The sequence below is a fragment of the Chiroxiphia lanceolata genome, chromosome 19 (genome assembly GCF_009829145.1).
Source record: "Chiroxiphia lanceolata isolate bChiLan1 chromosome 19, bChiLan1.pri, whole genome shotgun sequence".
NCBI classification, from domain to species: domain Eukaryota; kingdom Metazoa; phylum Chordata; class Aves; order Passeriformes; family Pipridae; genus Chiroxiphia; species Chiroxiphia lanceolata.
In genome coordinates this window covers 1,131,974-1,145,772 of record NC_045655.1, presented here as the reverse complement: position 1 = coordinate 1,145,772, position 13,799 = coordinate 1,131,974, and the positions used below count along the sequence as shown (strand labels likewise).

Genomic DNA, 13,799 nt, shown 5'->3' with positions numbered 1-13,799 from the left:
TTGGTCTTTATCCCAATGCTGTAATGCAAAATCAGACAGACAAGGTCACTCTCTGGAGCAACCCAGGTGTTTGTTTCCTCGTTAGTGATCCAGATTCATCTACCACCACCACCTGCGTCTCCTAGAACGCTTCCATCAACGCTGCCTCCGTACAATCCTTAACATCCGCTGGTCAGATCATGTGACCAATACATCTGTACTAGAGCAAGCAGCTGTCACTAGTATTGAGGCCATGTTGATGAGAACACAGCTGCGATGGGCAGGGCACGTCTCAAGGATGAAGGACCAACCACCGCCTCCCTAAGATCCTGCTCTATGGTGAACTTGCCACTGGCTGCCGCATGAGAGGAGCCCCGAAGAAAAGATACAAGGACTCCCTGAAACAACATCTCAGCCTTGGCCATATTGATCAACATAACTGGTCTACTCTGGCCTCAAATCGGGAGGCCTGGAGACACACCATCTATAACGCAGCTGTCTCCTTCGAGAACTCACGCAGGATCACTCTCGAGGAAAAAAGGCAACGCAGAAAGAACCGTGTCTTGCAGATTACACCATCTAAGGAGTCTTTCTGCTGTGCCTTTTGCAATCGGATATGTCTGTCACGTATTGGCCTCATAAGCCACCAGCGTGCCTATAGCAAAAGTGGATAGTGCCTTCCCAAATCTTCGTTCGCGAAGCCAAGCCATGAGTGATCCAGATACAACACAGCTTCCTGGAGGACAGTGAGGGCTTTATTCAGATTCTAAATAAAGGGTTTGGAAAACTGATCTTTTGAAAAAAAAAAATCAGTGGAGAAAACCAAAATAAAATGGGAACACAGATGTATCATCACTCTTAATTTAACTAAAAAGTAACTGGATTCCATTTTACTGTTAGTTTTCCTCCTGTCACCTGGGTTCTGATACCTGGTTACATCCCCTATCACTGAGACCTGCCCATTGTCTTCTGGCAAATCCGTGGCCCCTCAGGGCCTCTCACACCTGATCTCTTGCAAAGGTCACACCTGCTGCTGTTACATTATCAATAGCTTGTAGCATAAACCTCAAAATCAAAACAGCTCAGGGAGAAGAACTTCAGGCTAAAAGAAGAACGCCACATGGCCTGGTGAGCCCCTGGAACAGGAGCTGTGCGGCAGATCCTGTCTCCACAAGGACTGGCACTGCTGGCAGACGCTGGAGCTGCAGTCCAGGGAGGTCCATGATGACCAAGCAAGCCCAGAACCAAGGCCAGCCCCTTTCCTGCTGTGCCGGCGGCACCGCATGCTCCCGAGGCCTGCGGAGAGCAAGGAAACTCTCTCAGAGCAGAGCATTTCCAGCCGTGTCTCTCTCAGTTTACTGTTTTAAGCTTCTTGTCTGGTACTTCCCGGTGGTTCTTGGCCTGTTTCCGTTTCTGGCACGCTGCCCCCGTGTTCTCCCCCCCAGACAGTCCGTCCAGGACCAGGGCCGTCTCCTTCAGGAGCCGCATCTCCCGCTTCTCCTTGCGTTCCTCCATTTCCACGATGTCATCTGCAAACAGAGCTTTCAGCGGCGGGATTAGCTTCGGGATGGTTGGAAAGTCACCGAAACGTACCTAACACACAAGCACAAGAGCACCTGCATGAGAACTGCTTTTTGTTTCCCTTCCTGCCCCTTGCCTGTGGCCTGTGCAGATGGCAGGGCACTGGCCCTCCCTGTGTGCACACCCGCACCCAGCAGCCCTGGCTCAACAAGTTATTCACATTTTCTTCACAGAAATATCGTGAACCAGTACAAGTTCTGATTGACAGGGAGCTGCCCTCACTGCCACAACTGCCTGCAGTGCAATGGTAGCAACTTTTGCCTCCCAGATGTCTGCTGCAGAAAGCCATTGAAGCAGCACACAAATTGAGAAGGGAATCGGGATGGAAGCAAAATTAGGTTTTTGGCTGGGAGTAGCAAGCACAGACTTCAAGTGCATGAGGGAATTACCCAGTCAATGTGTTAAGAGTTGGATTCAAGAGCCATCAGCACCTGCCTCACCCTGTGCCACCCTTTCCCCATACTGGTGATGTCTGCTGTCAGCAGTTAAAGGAGCTGTTTCACAGGAGACTGCTCTTCAGGAGATGGAATATCGATACAACTGGAGAACTTAAATCACGAACAGCCATCCTAAAGTAACACTGCAACCTCTCCCATGGCCTGGCCCCAAGCTCCCAACTCACCCTCATGTGGTCGAAGGCAATTCCAACCTTGTCGCTGAAGTCCTCGCTGAAGAGCGGGATCTTGGCGTACCTCTGGCTGAAGTGGTTGAGCATGATGAACTCTGCATTCATCTTCATCCCAGTCTGGATTGCCTGGGAGGTCGTGCTGCAAAGGAAGCAGCACTCCCTGGTCACACACAGGCAGGGCAGGCTGCTCTGCACACAGGTCACATCACACCAAGTGACCTCCCCCCTGCTGGGCCCAAGGGTCCCCACAGGCACACCCTGCTCCTTTCCCTGGGGCAGCCTGCCCTGGGGCAAGTTTCTGACTGTCAAAGGGCAGGAAAAAAGGAGGTCTGTATTTAAGAGCTCCACAAGTCCCTAGGGACAGGGACTTTTTCAAACACTTGTCCAAGAGGTGCCAGCATGCCCAGCTCTCTTGCACTGTGACTTGCAGGTAATTCCATGCAGCTGCTCTCAGGTTTCCCCCTGTTTGCTGGGGGCAGCGTGAGGAATTCCTGGCTGCAGAACTCACTGGAATTGCACATTTAGTTACAAGGGCAGGATGACCCTTCTATCCTCTAAGCTTAGGTCCAAGATGTAATCAAGCAGGGGGTACTCTATCTGTAGAGTTACTACTATCTACTTGACAGCTTTCCCCATTTATTTTGGGGGATGTTGAGAGGAGCTGCAATGGTTACAGAGCTGCTGCAATTAGCAACACACCGTTTTTAGTGTGGAAAAGCTCTACACCAGAACGTTCTACAGAACTTGGGCCCTTCACCCCCAGCTCCAAGAAAACACTCAGCTCAGCACATTTCCCTTCTTAACAGGGACAGACAGCAGAACACACCCCACCTGTGGGTCTTCTCTATAGCTTCTTTTTCCAGGCCATCTTCCAGCGTGGCTTCATGGATCAGCAGGGTGGCATCTTTACCTGTGTAAACCATCATATATGCAATTTTCAGTTGAAGACTGACTAGTTCAACTGCCTACATGAGCTCTCCTTGCACTGCATGGCAGGCACAGCACCAAGGGTTTGGGGTTGCCCATGTCAGATACTTTTCCAAGAGATTCTTCAAGCAGAAGGTTCTGTCACCTACCCATTCGCACTAAGGCCATGCAGGGCATTGTGTCCCCAGAGTAGACTACTTTCCAGCCAGATTTGTGGATCAATGAACATGCAAAAGCATTTTTACAGTGCTGGACTTCACAGGTCTGAAACTGAACACAAACACAAGTGTTAGAGCCCAGGTCCTCTCCTGCCCCTTGCAGCCATGGAGCCTCCAGCTCAGGAACTTACCTCAGCCAGGTCGTAGCTCTCTAACAGAGAGCTCACAAACTCCTTGGCTTTAGGTCTGATGTTCTCACAGCCTTTCACAAGAGACTGAGAAGGAATCATTCTGTGAGGGAGGGAAGAAGAGAGAACTAAGGAGAGGCACAAAGTAAAACCTGATCTAATTTTTACGTGGCTGATTTTTCCCGTTTCTCCTCCTCCATTCAGCAGCTTACAAACAAGGGTAAGGTGTGCTTTGGTGCACCTGTCTGTCATTACCCCTGCTTTCACTGGTGCCCCAGTAACTATCCCAACCACCTCTTCCCCACTGTCAAATACTCTCTCTCCCACTTGCCCAGTTGTCTTTTCCCACAGAGAAGGGAAGCCTGCCTGTAAGCCTCTATTAAGCAGCACAGCTGAGTAACAAACCATATCCTGCCCTCTGCAAACTGCACATCCTCATTCTACAGGCAGTGGAAGGACTCAGAGTCACCTCCAGTGAAGGGGCTGGAGAACGGATGATGGTTTTTGCCTTAAATAAGGACCCAGCAAGGACTTTTCTCCACACACCACACAGAACACTCACCTGATGTCTGCGAGAATCTCTTCACAGTGGTTGTGGTACTCGTGTAGCCAAGGCATGATCTGCTCAGGTGCTACCAGAAACAGAGGGCTGAAAGCCTGATCAAGGGCTGCCTGGAAAAGTAAAGGTGGGGGAAAATATCGGTACTAGGTGTACACCAAATCAGAGAGAAGAAATATCTAGGGAAGTGCTGGTGCTTCTCCACTACTCAGAAGTTCCTCTCCCCTCACCCCAAGCCAAGTTCAGGAGCAGTGGAACACCAGGGCTACTCACAAAAGCTCTCCTTCGCTCCATCAGGATGTGCACCAGCCCCTGCAAAAGGAACAAACAGGACACAGGCTGCAGTCAGAAATGGCAACAGTGGAATGGCAACAGTGCTACCACAGCTCAGCAAGCCTGGAGTCAGAACAAACCTGCAGTCAGAAATCCTTGATTACTGCTTTTCAATAACTGCAACTTGCTGAGCTGCTGTGACACTGACACTGCTTATGCCCCAAGCTGGTGGCCAGAAGCCCCCAAGGCCCTCAACCCTTCCCAGAAGGGTGGAGAGCAGTAAGCAGTAAGTCCCTATCCAGCTCCTCAGTGGCCAGTGTGATGGCCAGAGAACAGAGCAGCACACACCATGTCCTGCTCAGGCCCAGTCTAGAACAGATCAGCTGGTCCTTCTGTGACTCTTTACTGCAAACAGTAGAGGGGGGTGGGTTGGACACTGCTAAAAAATTACGACTCTGGATGATTCCAGGGACTCCAAACGGGGAGGGAGAGGGAATTAGAAACACAGGCAGATGGAGCAGTGCCTGGGGAAGGAATGCAGAGAGGAATGCAGAGCAGGGCAGTCCACACTCATCAGCTGGAGCTCCAGCTGATCCCAAAGAGCAGAGCACACGTGCACAGAGCCCCCTCCCACACTGAACTCACCGAGTGATGGTCCGTGTGCATGTGGGACACAAACACAGCCACGAGGTTACACAGCACTTGGTCAACCTGCTCTCCATAGTGACGGCACAGCTGCCCAAAGGTTCCTTCTCCACAGTCCAGGAGCAGGGATCGGGTAGCGCTGGGGAGACAAGTGACAGGGACATCTGGCAGCCACTGTATGAGCTCTGAGCAGGGCCATGCTGGGAAGGGGGATCTTTTGGGTTGGAAAACAGAGATCCCAGTGCTCCACACCCCGCAGTGCTGCTCCAGCCCCACAAGCCAAGGCTTTAGAGACCGTTCTGTCTGCACACCTCACTCTGGTCTTGTGCAGATGCCAAGCACGCCCTTGGGGTAGATGGTAAAATGGAGACATTAAATGCTTGGCTTTACAGGTGGCTCTTGACTCTTCCCCACCTACAGAGAGACTGGTGCCTGAAAGTGCAGACTCCAGGATGGGGCACTCACCCTGTGTCACCAGCACTGTTTAGATCAGCCCTTGGGCAGCACCCCCCAGACAGGCAGAACGCAGGGCACTGGGATTTACCTGGTATTCACCAGTGTGGAACTGACATTTCGGATCTTCATTGGAATTGCAGATCCTGTTCCCAGGAACACAATTTCAGGATAAGCATCCACATTTGCTAGAGAAAACAGACAACAAGGATCTGTAAGTAAGTGTTATCCACATACTGCCCAGTCGGACACCATTCAGTTCACCAGCCCAGTAACTCCAGAGCCAACATGCCCAGCACAGTCAGTTTTCCCTCCCTCAGCAGCAGGTTTACAAGGGAAGGCAAAACAAGCACCACAACTTCACAGCTTTGTCTGGGCTCTAAAGCAGTGGGGCACCAAGAGCTCCTATTTCCCATTGCACTGATCCAAGCCAGGTTCCTGATCCACACCTGGTACAGCAGACAGGCTCTCTTTGCACTCCTTCACACGGGTCTGGAAGTCAGGGAGGTCCAAGGCTTCACTAACAAAGGTGTTGTGATCACAGACAGTCACAGCATCTCTGCAAGAACAGGCCACATATCAGAATGGGGCAGAGCAGGCACTGAAGTAGCCCTTCCTGTGCCACAACAGCCTTAAAACAAGGGGGCAAAAGCTCTTTCCAAGTTCCGAGGAGAAGACATGTCCACAAGTGTGGTGTGTCCCAAAAAGGCCTAGTTGGGCTAGCCAACCACAGTAATGATCGTTCCACCAAACTGGAGAAGCTCCTGGAATAGAACCATGTCCTGATCCAGGGCTGCCAGGCACTAGAGGGCACTGCAAGGCAGCACGGAGGGTCCTGGAAGAGGAGCAGCCACCCCAAAGGGCTCCAGGCTCCACTGAAAAGCATAAGAGACTTGTGCCCTGGGCCTGCATCGGAGCACGTGCAGTACTACAGGCCTTCAGACACCTTGAGCAGAGAAACTTAAACTCTTCTTGGCACCTGGGCCCTCCTGTTCTGCCCAACAGAGCCAGAAATCTGAGCCTGGAATCCTCTTGCACCATGTGGTCCCTGGCCCTTAAGATTCTCACTGAGCAGCTTCACCCACTTGCCCACAAGGCCAGCACAAGCAAAGCTGACAACTGTTTAACCACCTGGAGCTTTCAGCTCTGATATCAGGCTTTCTGGATCTTCAGACATTGTCTTTCACTGGGCTCCCCAAAAACTCTCTCCTTGCCCCTGTCTGCTCTGCCACAGCCACGGTTGGGTGCACAGCATGAGTCAAAGCAAAGGACAGAGGACCATGAGGCTACAGGAGTGAGGGACAGAAACAACACTCCAAACCACTGGTCAGGTGTTGTTTTCAGTGGTTCACTCATCCATGCCCTACACCTTGTCCAAGACTTTCAGGGACAGGGACACAGCCCTCCAGACACAGTTGGCAGCCTGGCAGAAAGGATCTGCAAAGGATGCTGACACAGTGTCCTCCCTCACTGAAAAGCTGCTTCAAGACAAAACCCAAAAACCTGGGAAGTCAGAGATTCCCACTGACCTCTGCCACTCCTGCTGTGGCCTGAAGTGGTACTTGAGGAGGCACTCCGCTCGCACGATGGGCACCCAGCACTCGGCCTCTGCTTCCTGCGGGGAGGAGGGCACATGGAAGGGTACATGGAACACGGGCTGTGCTCAGGGCACAGGGCACATGGACAGGGTCTGGCCTACCTTGCTCTGGTAGGTGGTGAGCAGAGGGAAGATCTCCGGGTGGATGAGGTTCAGCTGAGTTTGGATCTTGTAGCTGCGTGGGTTGTGCACGGCCGAGGAGTTTTCATTGAGCACCAGATGCTGAGTCCCGGGGCCAAATCTGTCAAGAGGACAAGAACATGCACAACAGCTTCAGCCCCACATTGCGCACACGTGCACACCTGAGCTAAAGATCTCACTTGAGCCAGCAGAGACCTGCTGCCAGCCAACAGCTCTTTGTACTTCAGGAAAAACAAGAACAGGCTGCTGCCAACAGAGTCACAAACCCGGTAACCAGAGGACCACGTACCTCTGCATCCACTGCTGGTAGCGGTTGTCTCGGAGCACTGACTCAGGAGTCATGTGAATAACCAAGGCCACCTGGTTCTCAGGAAGTTCCTCTTGGTACCTGGGCACATTCAAACAAAGGAAAAATACCTGTGCTTCAGTCCATCCCTTGGCATACCCTCCCCTCTCACCCTGGTGCTCCCAGAGATGCCCCTCGTGGACAGAGCACAGACCTTCAGAGCACAGCCCAGGAGCTCCAGGCTCCACAGCACCAAAGCACAAGGCTCAGACCCATCATCTGCTGACACCTCCACCATCCCCCACAGGCCAATTCCTCTCCTCCATCAGCAACAACATCTGCAGGGCCTCCATGAGCCCAGCATGCCCAAGCACAAGCCCTACAGACTTGTTATGTGCAGTCCAGGCTTCCAGCACCCAGGGAAGCAGCAACCGCCACTGCTCCCCAGCCAGACCCCAGTGCACATTCCTGCTCTGGGGGCCCCTGAGGGAAGACAGGTCTATGACAGTCACAGATTCCCACAGATCCTGCCTTTCCTAAAAACCTCAAAATGCACCACCAGTCCTTTCTTGCATGTTGAGCTCCTTAACAGTGCCAAAGAGCTCAGCCATCAGCCATGAGAACCAGCACATCCAGACCAGGACAAGAGCTCCTCTTTGGCAGAGCTCAGCACAGGGCTCCTTCCCCAAAGCCTGCAGGTGACCCCCCTACCTGCGGAAGGTCTCGTTCTCACACACAGCATCCACAAAGCCCTCGTGGGGACACTCCAGCACCAGGAACACAGGGCCAGGATCCGTGGGGGTGCACAGCTCCTCAGGGAACAGCTGCAGGAGATACACCATGGTCACACCACAAACAGTGTCTGCACACAGCCCTTCCTGTACTGCTCTGTCAGCAGTTGTTCCACCAGGCAGCCCCCCAGCAGCCCCTCTCAATGCTCAGCAAACCCAGCCAGGGCAGTTCTTGTTCCCCTTCTGCTCTCATGGCACACTGTGGAACAACAAATCCCCACCCAGATCCCAGGGCAAACCACAATCAAATTTAAGGAAAGGAATTTTAGCAGCTTTTAGATTCCCATGGCAGATTCAGGAGGTAGAAAAAGCATGTTCAAGTAAAAAAAAGGCTCTGTGAAATTCTTGTGACACAAAGATATGTTAATCCTCTCTCCCAGATCAGGATCTTCACTTGAAGATTCACCTGGGCCATGGCCAGAGCTGGCTCTGCCTCTCACTCCAGTGTTTGAGAGATTCAGACCCTGCACCCAGGGTCTTTTGATATAAGAAGTGCAAACACAGTAAGGAGGGAGTTATGGCTACACAGGCATTCAATCCCCAGATTTAAAAAATGCAGGGATTAACTCCACTAGCTTGCTCCTAGATCTGCATCAGCTTTGGGAAGGTGAGGGGAAGAAGCTCTGCCAAACAGCAAACATCCAGCCATACCCACACAGGTATTTATTTTGGAGTGTACTTCCTTAATCATAACCTCAACTGCCCCACACACGCACATTCACCAACAATCCAGAGATGGAACAATCCCAGTACCTACTGGTAGGAAAACCATTCTGCACAAAAGCTTGTCACTGGGAGCCCAGTGAAGGAGGGAGGGTGGCAAAGCCACAGCAGAAGTACAGATACATCTTACCTCTTTGCCTTCAAAAGTGATTCTCTCCCCATTTTTGAGAGCTGTAATTATGGGAAGGATGGCTGGAGTTCCCCTGAAAACAAGGCCATACAAAGATTTAGCTGGACAACACCCAAGTGCCTGCCCTTGCCCTGTGCCCCAGGCTGGGATCTCCTACTCACACTGGCAGCCCCATCTCCTGGGCTTTAGCTACCAGGAATTTCCCCTTCTTTGGGTGAATCTGAAAAGAGAAAACCAGAATTATCAGCCAAATAAAGAGGGCCAGGAAACACGATCCACGTACTCCCAGTTTAAGTCTTTCCCCACAAGCCAAGGAAATATTTTTTTTCCTTTTCAGTTCCACAGCCACTGCTCTAATTTAACCCAAAAACCTTTGACCTGACTGTCTGCTTTCCAAGATCAGGCTGCTGCTTCTTGCTCCCTCCTTTAGCCAAGCAAGCAGGACAGCCTGTCCTGCTGGGAGGGTTGAGGAAGAATGGAACCTCTACACTCTTAACAGCTGCTCCACAAAGAACACATGTAAAAAACCATCTCCAATTTTACACAGTCCTACTCCTGCTGCAGCAACTCCAACACTGGAAAAGCAGAAACACATTATAGCTGCAAAGTACTACTTGAAAATGCTGCCTCCAGTTACATCTGTCCAGCAAGATGAAATGTCCTCACGGCATCAGGGAGCATCTCCTTACAGAGAGGGAGGTCAAACACTGCAACAGGCTTCCCCAAGAGGTGGTCAATACCCCAAGCCTGACAGCATTTAAGAGATGCCCTCAATAATATGCTTTCAATTTTGAGCAGCCCAAAGTGCTCAGGCACTTGGACTGGATGGTTCAACCCTGGAAGTGTACAAGGCCAGGTTGGACAAGGCTCGGAGCAACCTGGGCTAGTGGAAGGTGTCCCTGCCCATGGCAGGGGGGTTACAACTAGATTATCTTCAAGGTCCCTTCCAACTCAAACCATTCTGGGATTTCAGGTGATCATTGTAGGGCCCTTCCCACAGAAATGCTGTTCTATTCTCCAGTGTGTTCTGTGTTGGTTTAGAGACCTCTGTGCCCAAGCTTACTTTACAAAGAAAAGCCATCACCAGGTCAGCATTCCTACTTGCACACTTCCGCTCATCACCTGCAAAAGAAAGCAAAACTACTCAAAATCATCACTCACTGCCACTTTCCTTAAAACCAAAATGTGCCAATATTTGCTAAAGCATTAACAGGAGCAACACAGGAACATCATCCGCCCAACTTGGAATCCAGCAGCAAAACGTACGAGCACCCAAGGCCAGAGAGCCCATGGCTTCAGCTACAAGAAACCAAACTAAAGCCAAGACTGAAAAACAATCAGCCCAACACACAGCTGTAATTAAATTACAAAGGCTGGAGCACACACCCCAGCTAGAAGCAAACTACTACAGGGACTAATCACACCCCAGCAGGAATCAAGCCCAGTTTCTAGGCCTTATGAGGTCCCTTATGAGTTCTGTGTCAGGTTCCAAAGCACAGAACACATTCTGCTTCATGGAATCCTCCAGCTGAGCTTCTCTACAGACCTCACTTCCAGAGAGCAAATGGCTTGGAGAACAAATGCATACTCTTAATTCAGCTTGATCTCATTAAAGTTTAAAAGGCCGTTCTATGTTTTTCACCTGTTTGCTTTGGGCTTTCATTTCCTTTGCTCTCTTCCAAGCTTTGCTGTGCAGCTCTCGGGGATCCAGGCCCTGTGTCCCCTTTAGGGCTGTTTTCACCTTGGGTTGCTGCTCCAGGACTCTGGGCTGATTTACTTTCAGCAGCCAGTGGTTTTTCTGTCCCAAATCCAGTAAAAGCAGACAAAGATCACTCAATCAAAAGGGACAGATAAGAAAACCGGGAGTAGCATTCCACCTTCCATGACAGGCATGTCTAAATTGCACCAAAATACAGACCTCCAGCCCTCCAGTCACTTATTTTGGGAGCCATCCCTCATACAAGTCCTCCTCCCCAAACTGTTAAACTCTGTCAAGTCTGTGCTGCACTCGCAGTATCACAATTTTCAGCAGTAAGAACTCAGCTGGCTGAGACAGCCAAACCCAGGGATTTGGCTTTGACATCATTCCACCCACCCACACCAAAAGGAACAAGCCAAGGCCTTGACTCAGCAGGTCTTGTTTCTTTGAACAAGATCCTTCTCCTTAGAAAAACACACAAATTAATGAACTTCTGCTTACTCAGGATGGCAAACAAAAGCTGCTCCTTGAACCACCTTAACTGTGCTTGCCCTGTGTCAGTGCAGCATCAGGTGCTCACCTGTCAGAGGTATCTGGTAGACTGTCATTGTCTCATCCTTGTACTCGGGCTCTGTGTGCAACTGCACAGCTAAGAAGAGATCAAACACAGCATTAACACCTTCATAAGCAGAGACACACTCTACAACAATGCGAATCAGAAAAGTGTCTTTTTCTTTCTTAAACACAACCTGCTGAACCCTCCCCTTGCCTTTCTCTGCTTACTTCAAACCCCAATGAATATTTGAAGTTTTAAAAGCCCACCATCCTCAGGGAGTCGTCCATGATACCAGTGAGCAAACTCACTGGCAGACTCTGGAAGCAAATGGCCTTCACAGAGTTTTAAAACCAAATGCTGTATGGATCAGTCAGTCTGGCAGCCCCCCAGCAGGGACAGAGCTGGAGACACTGTTGTGAGGGGTTTGAACAGTGTAGTAGAACAAAACAGATGTTTAAAACTTTCTCTGAGTGGATCCAAACCAGAGGCATTTACTCTGAAGTTGTTACTGTTCAATGTAACTGTGGTTACAGATGAAACAAGATATTACAAGTTCACTTGCTCACATCCCTGACCTACATACCTAAATCCATCCTTTTGAGAGGCCCCGGAAAGAGGCGAATGGCCTTCAAGTAGTTTTGCTGGAAAAGAGACAGCTTATCAGGAGGTGGCACAAGCAGTGCCAGGACAAGCACTGCTTTCAGCACCTACAGGTACTTCCAGAGAAGGGAAAGGCTCAGTGCCCAGTCAGACAAATCTGGACAGAACCCAGGCAGCTCTGGGCAGGGGTCCCACCTCCAGTGGGCACAGTGTGTTTGGAAAGAGAAAGGATAGCAAGGAACCACTGTCCCCACCCCTTCCATCCATAGAATTAGTCAGTAGAAACTGCATGGAAATAAAACAATGCTGAGGATTGTGAATTTTCAGTCCAGACGTTGCATTAGGCTGGCAAGGACCTCCTTAAGCAGGAGATCAGACTGAGTTTCTATTGACATAAAACCCAGAGGGAGCAGACAAGGGAACAAAGAACTCACTTCTCTCAAAAGATGATTTATCAGGATACAAGGTGACAGGACAGTTTTAAGGAGCAGAAGTCTCACACTGTCCTGTGATTTGGATTTTGAAGGCAGCCCTTCTGGCTGACACTTACTCACACCAGCATTTTACACCTGCACAAAGATTCACTTTGCCACCACATCTCCCAATTACAGTGTGAACTTTAACATTTCAAGGGTTTGCTCTCCCTTCTGCACCTTCTCCTACTTACCAGCTTTGGTGGCCCCAGGAACATACATCTCTGAAGCCCTATAGCCTTTAAGGTGAGAATCATACCTAAAAACAAGCAGGGAAACAGCTTTATCACAGCTCCAGTTACTGCTGGGAGATCCCAGAAGAAAGATCCCTCTCAGTGTGCAGGAGTGCTGGACCTCAGCCTGAACGGAGCTCAGATGCAAATTCAATTTTGTCTCAGCTTTGTCACTTACCTCTGCAGAGAAAGAAAATATCTACACATCTGGGTAGCCATCATTTGGAGCAAAGCATCTGAACATATTGTAACATCCTCTTTTCTTGGAGATTTCCAGAATTTTAATGGACAAGATCCTAAGCCATCTGTTCTAACCTCCTCCTGCTTTAAGGACAGTGGTGGCCACAAACCTTTGTCATTCCTTTGGACTCAAACCAGCCTAACTCATCAGCAGCTCCCTGCTGGCAACACAACAGTGGTAACACCTTCTGCTCTGGGAGGATCGGCAGGCAGGGCCTGTCCCACCATGTGTCTGCACTGTCACAGAGCCTCACGCGCAGCCCAGGCCCTGTGACCGCACCATCCCTGGTCCTGCCAGGACCTAAAAAAACCCCAACCTCACTAAGCGACCACCCTCGGCCCGCAGAGCCGCCCCCGTGGCCGTGCCAGCCCCCCCGCTCACCTGGCAGCCCCCCGACATTGGCCCAGGCCACCCTGCTGAGGAAGATGCTGTCCAGATGGGAGATCTTCAGCCTGCGGGGGGACACAGCGTGCGCGGGAGTCAGAGGGGCCGATCCAGCCCTGGGGCGTCCCCCCGGTGTCCCCACTTACTTGTGCTCCTGCATGGCCCGCTGGGTGCCCTCGCCGCAGTTGAAAAGGTACCTGGGGGGAAAAGGGGCGTCAGGGCGGGCCCGGGACGGGCGACCGGTCCCGACCCCAGCCACATCCCCCTCTCCATCTCCATCTCCCTTCCCAGCCCCAGCCACCACACCGGTCCCCGTCCCAGTCCCGATCCCATCCCCACTCCCGGCCCGGGACTGACCGGTTGAACTCGGAGAACACGTACACGGCAGCCCCCGCGTCCCGCGTCCCGGCCGCCACCACCTGCACGTACACGGTGTTGGGCCCGGCCAGGCTCCCGCCCGCGCTGCGCCGCCGCTCGCGGGCCCACACGTGCCGCGGTACGTCCTTGGGCCGCCGCGCGGGCCGCGCCTCCGAGGGGCCCTCGGACATGGCCCA

The 13,799-nt window shown here is 51.5% G+C and overlaps 1 protein-coding gene across 2 annotated transcripts; it reads right to left on the bottom strand.

Annotated features, from left to right (window-relative positions):
• Positions 1 to 712: 712 nt before the first annotated feature.
• On the bottom strand, positions 713 to 13,799 carry ELAC2 (elaC ribonuclease Z 2). 2 transcript variants are annotated; one of them, XM_032706853.1, is made up of 24 exons: positions 13,603 to 13,799; positions 13,392 to 13,442; positions 13,243 to 13,313; positions 12,582 to 12,646; positions 11,898 to 11,955; positions 11,339 to 11,407; positions 10,702 to 10,857; positions 10,123 to 10,181; positions 9,221 to 9,279; positions 9,060 to 9,132; positions 8,127 to 8,239; positions 7,419 to 7,517; positions 7,091 to 7,229; positions 6,921 to 7,006; positions 5,841 to 5,950; positions 5,483 to 5,579; positions 4,939 to 5,077; positions 4,294 to 4,332; positions 4,024 to 4,133; positions 3,465 to 3,564; positions 3,265 to 3,385; positions 3,020 to 3,098; positions 2,183 to 2,327; positions 713 to 1,572 (listed from the first exon to the last, which is right to left on the bottom strand). In XM_032706853.1, exons 1-24 carry the CDS (start codon positions 13,791 to 13,793, stop codon positions 1,330 to 1,332), a joined length of 2,472 nt encoding a protein of 823 aa, XP_032562744.1. In that variant the 5' UTR covers positions 13,794 to 13,799; the 3' UTR covers positions 713 to 1,329. The 2 variants fall into 2 exon arrangements, with proteins under 2 accessions (XP_032562744.1, XP_032562745.1); XM_032706854.1 differs by having other exon boundaries at positions 716 to 1,572; positions 13,627 to 13,799.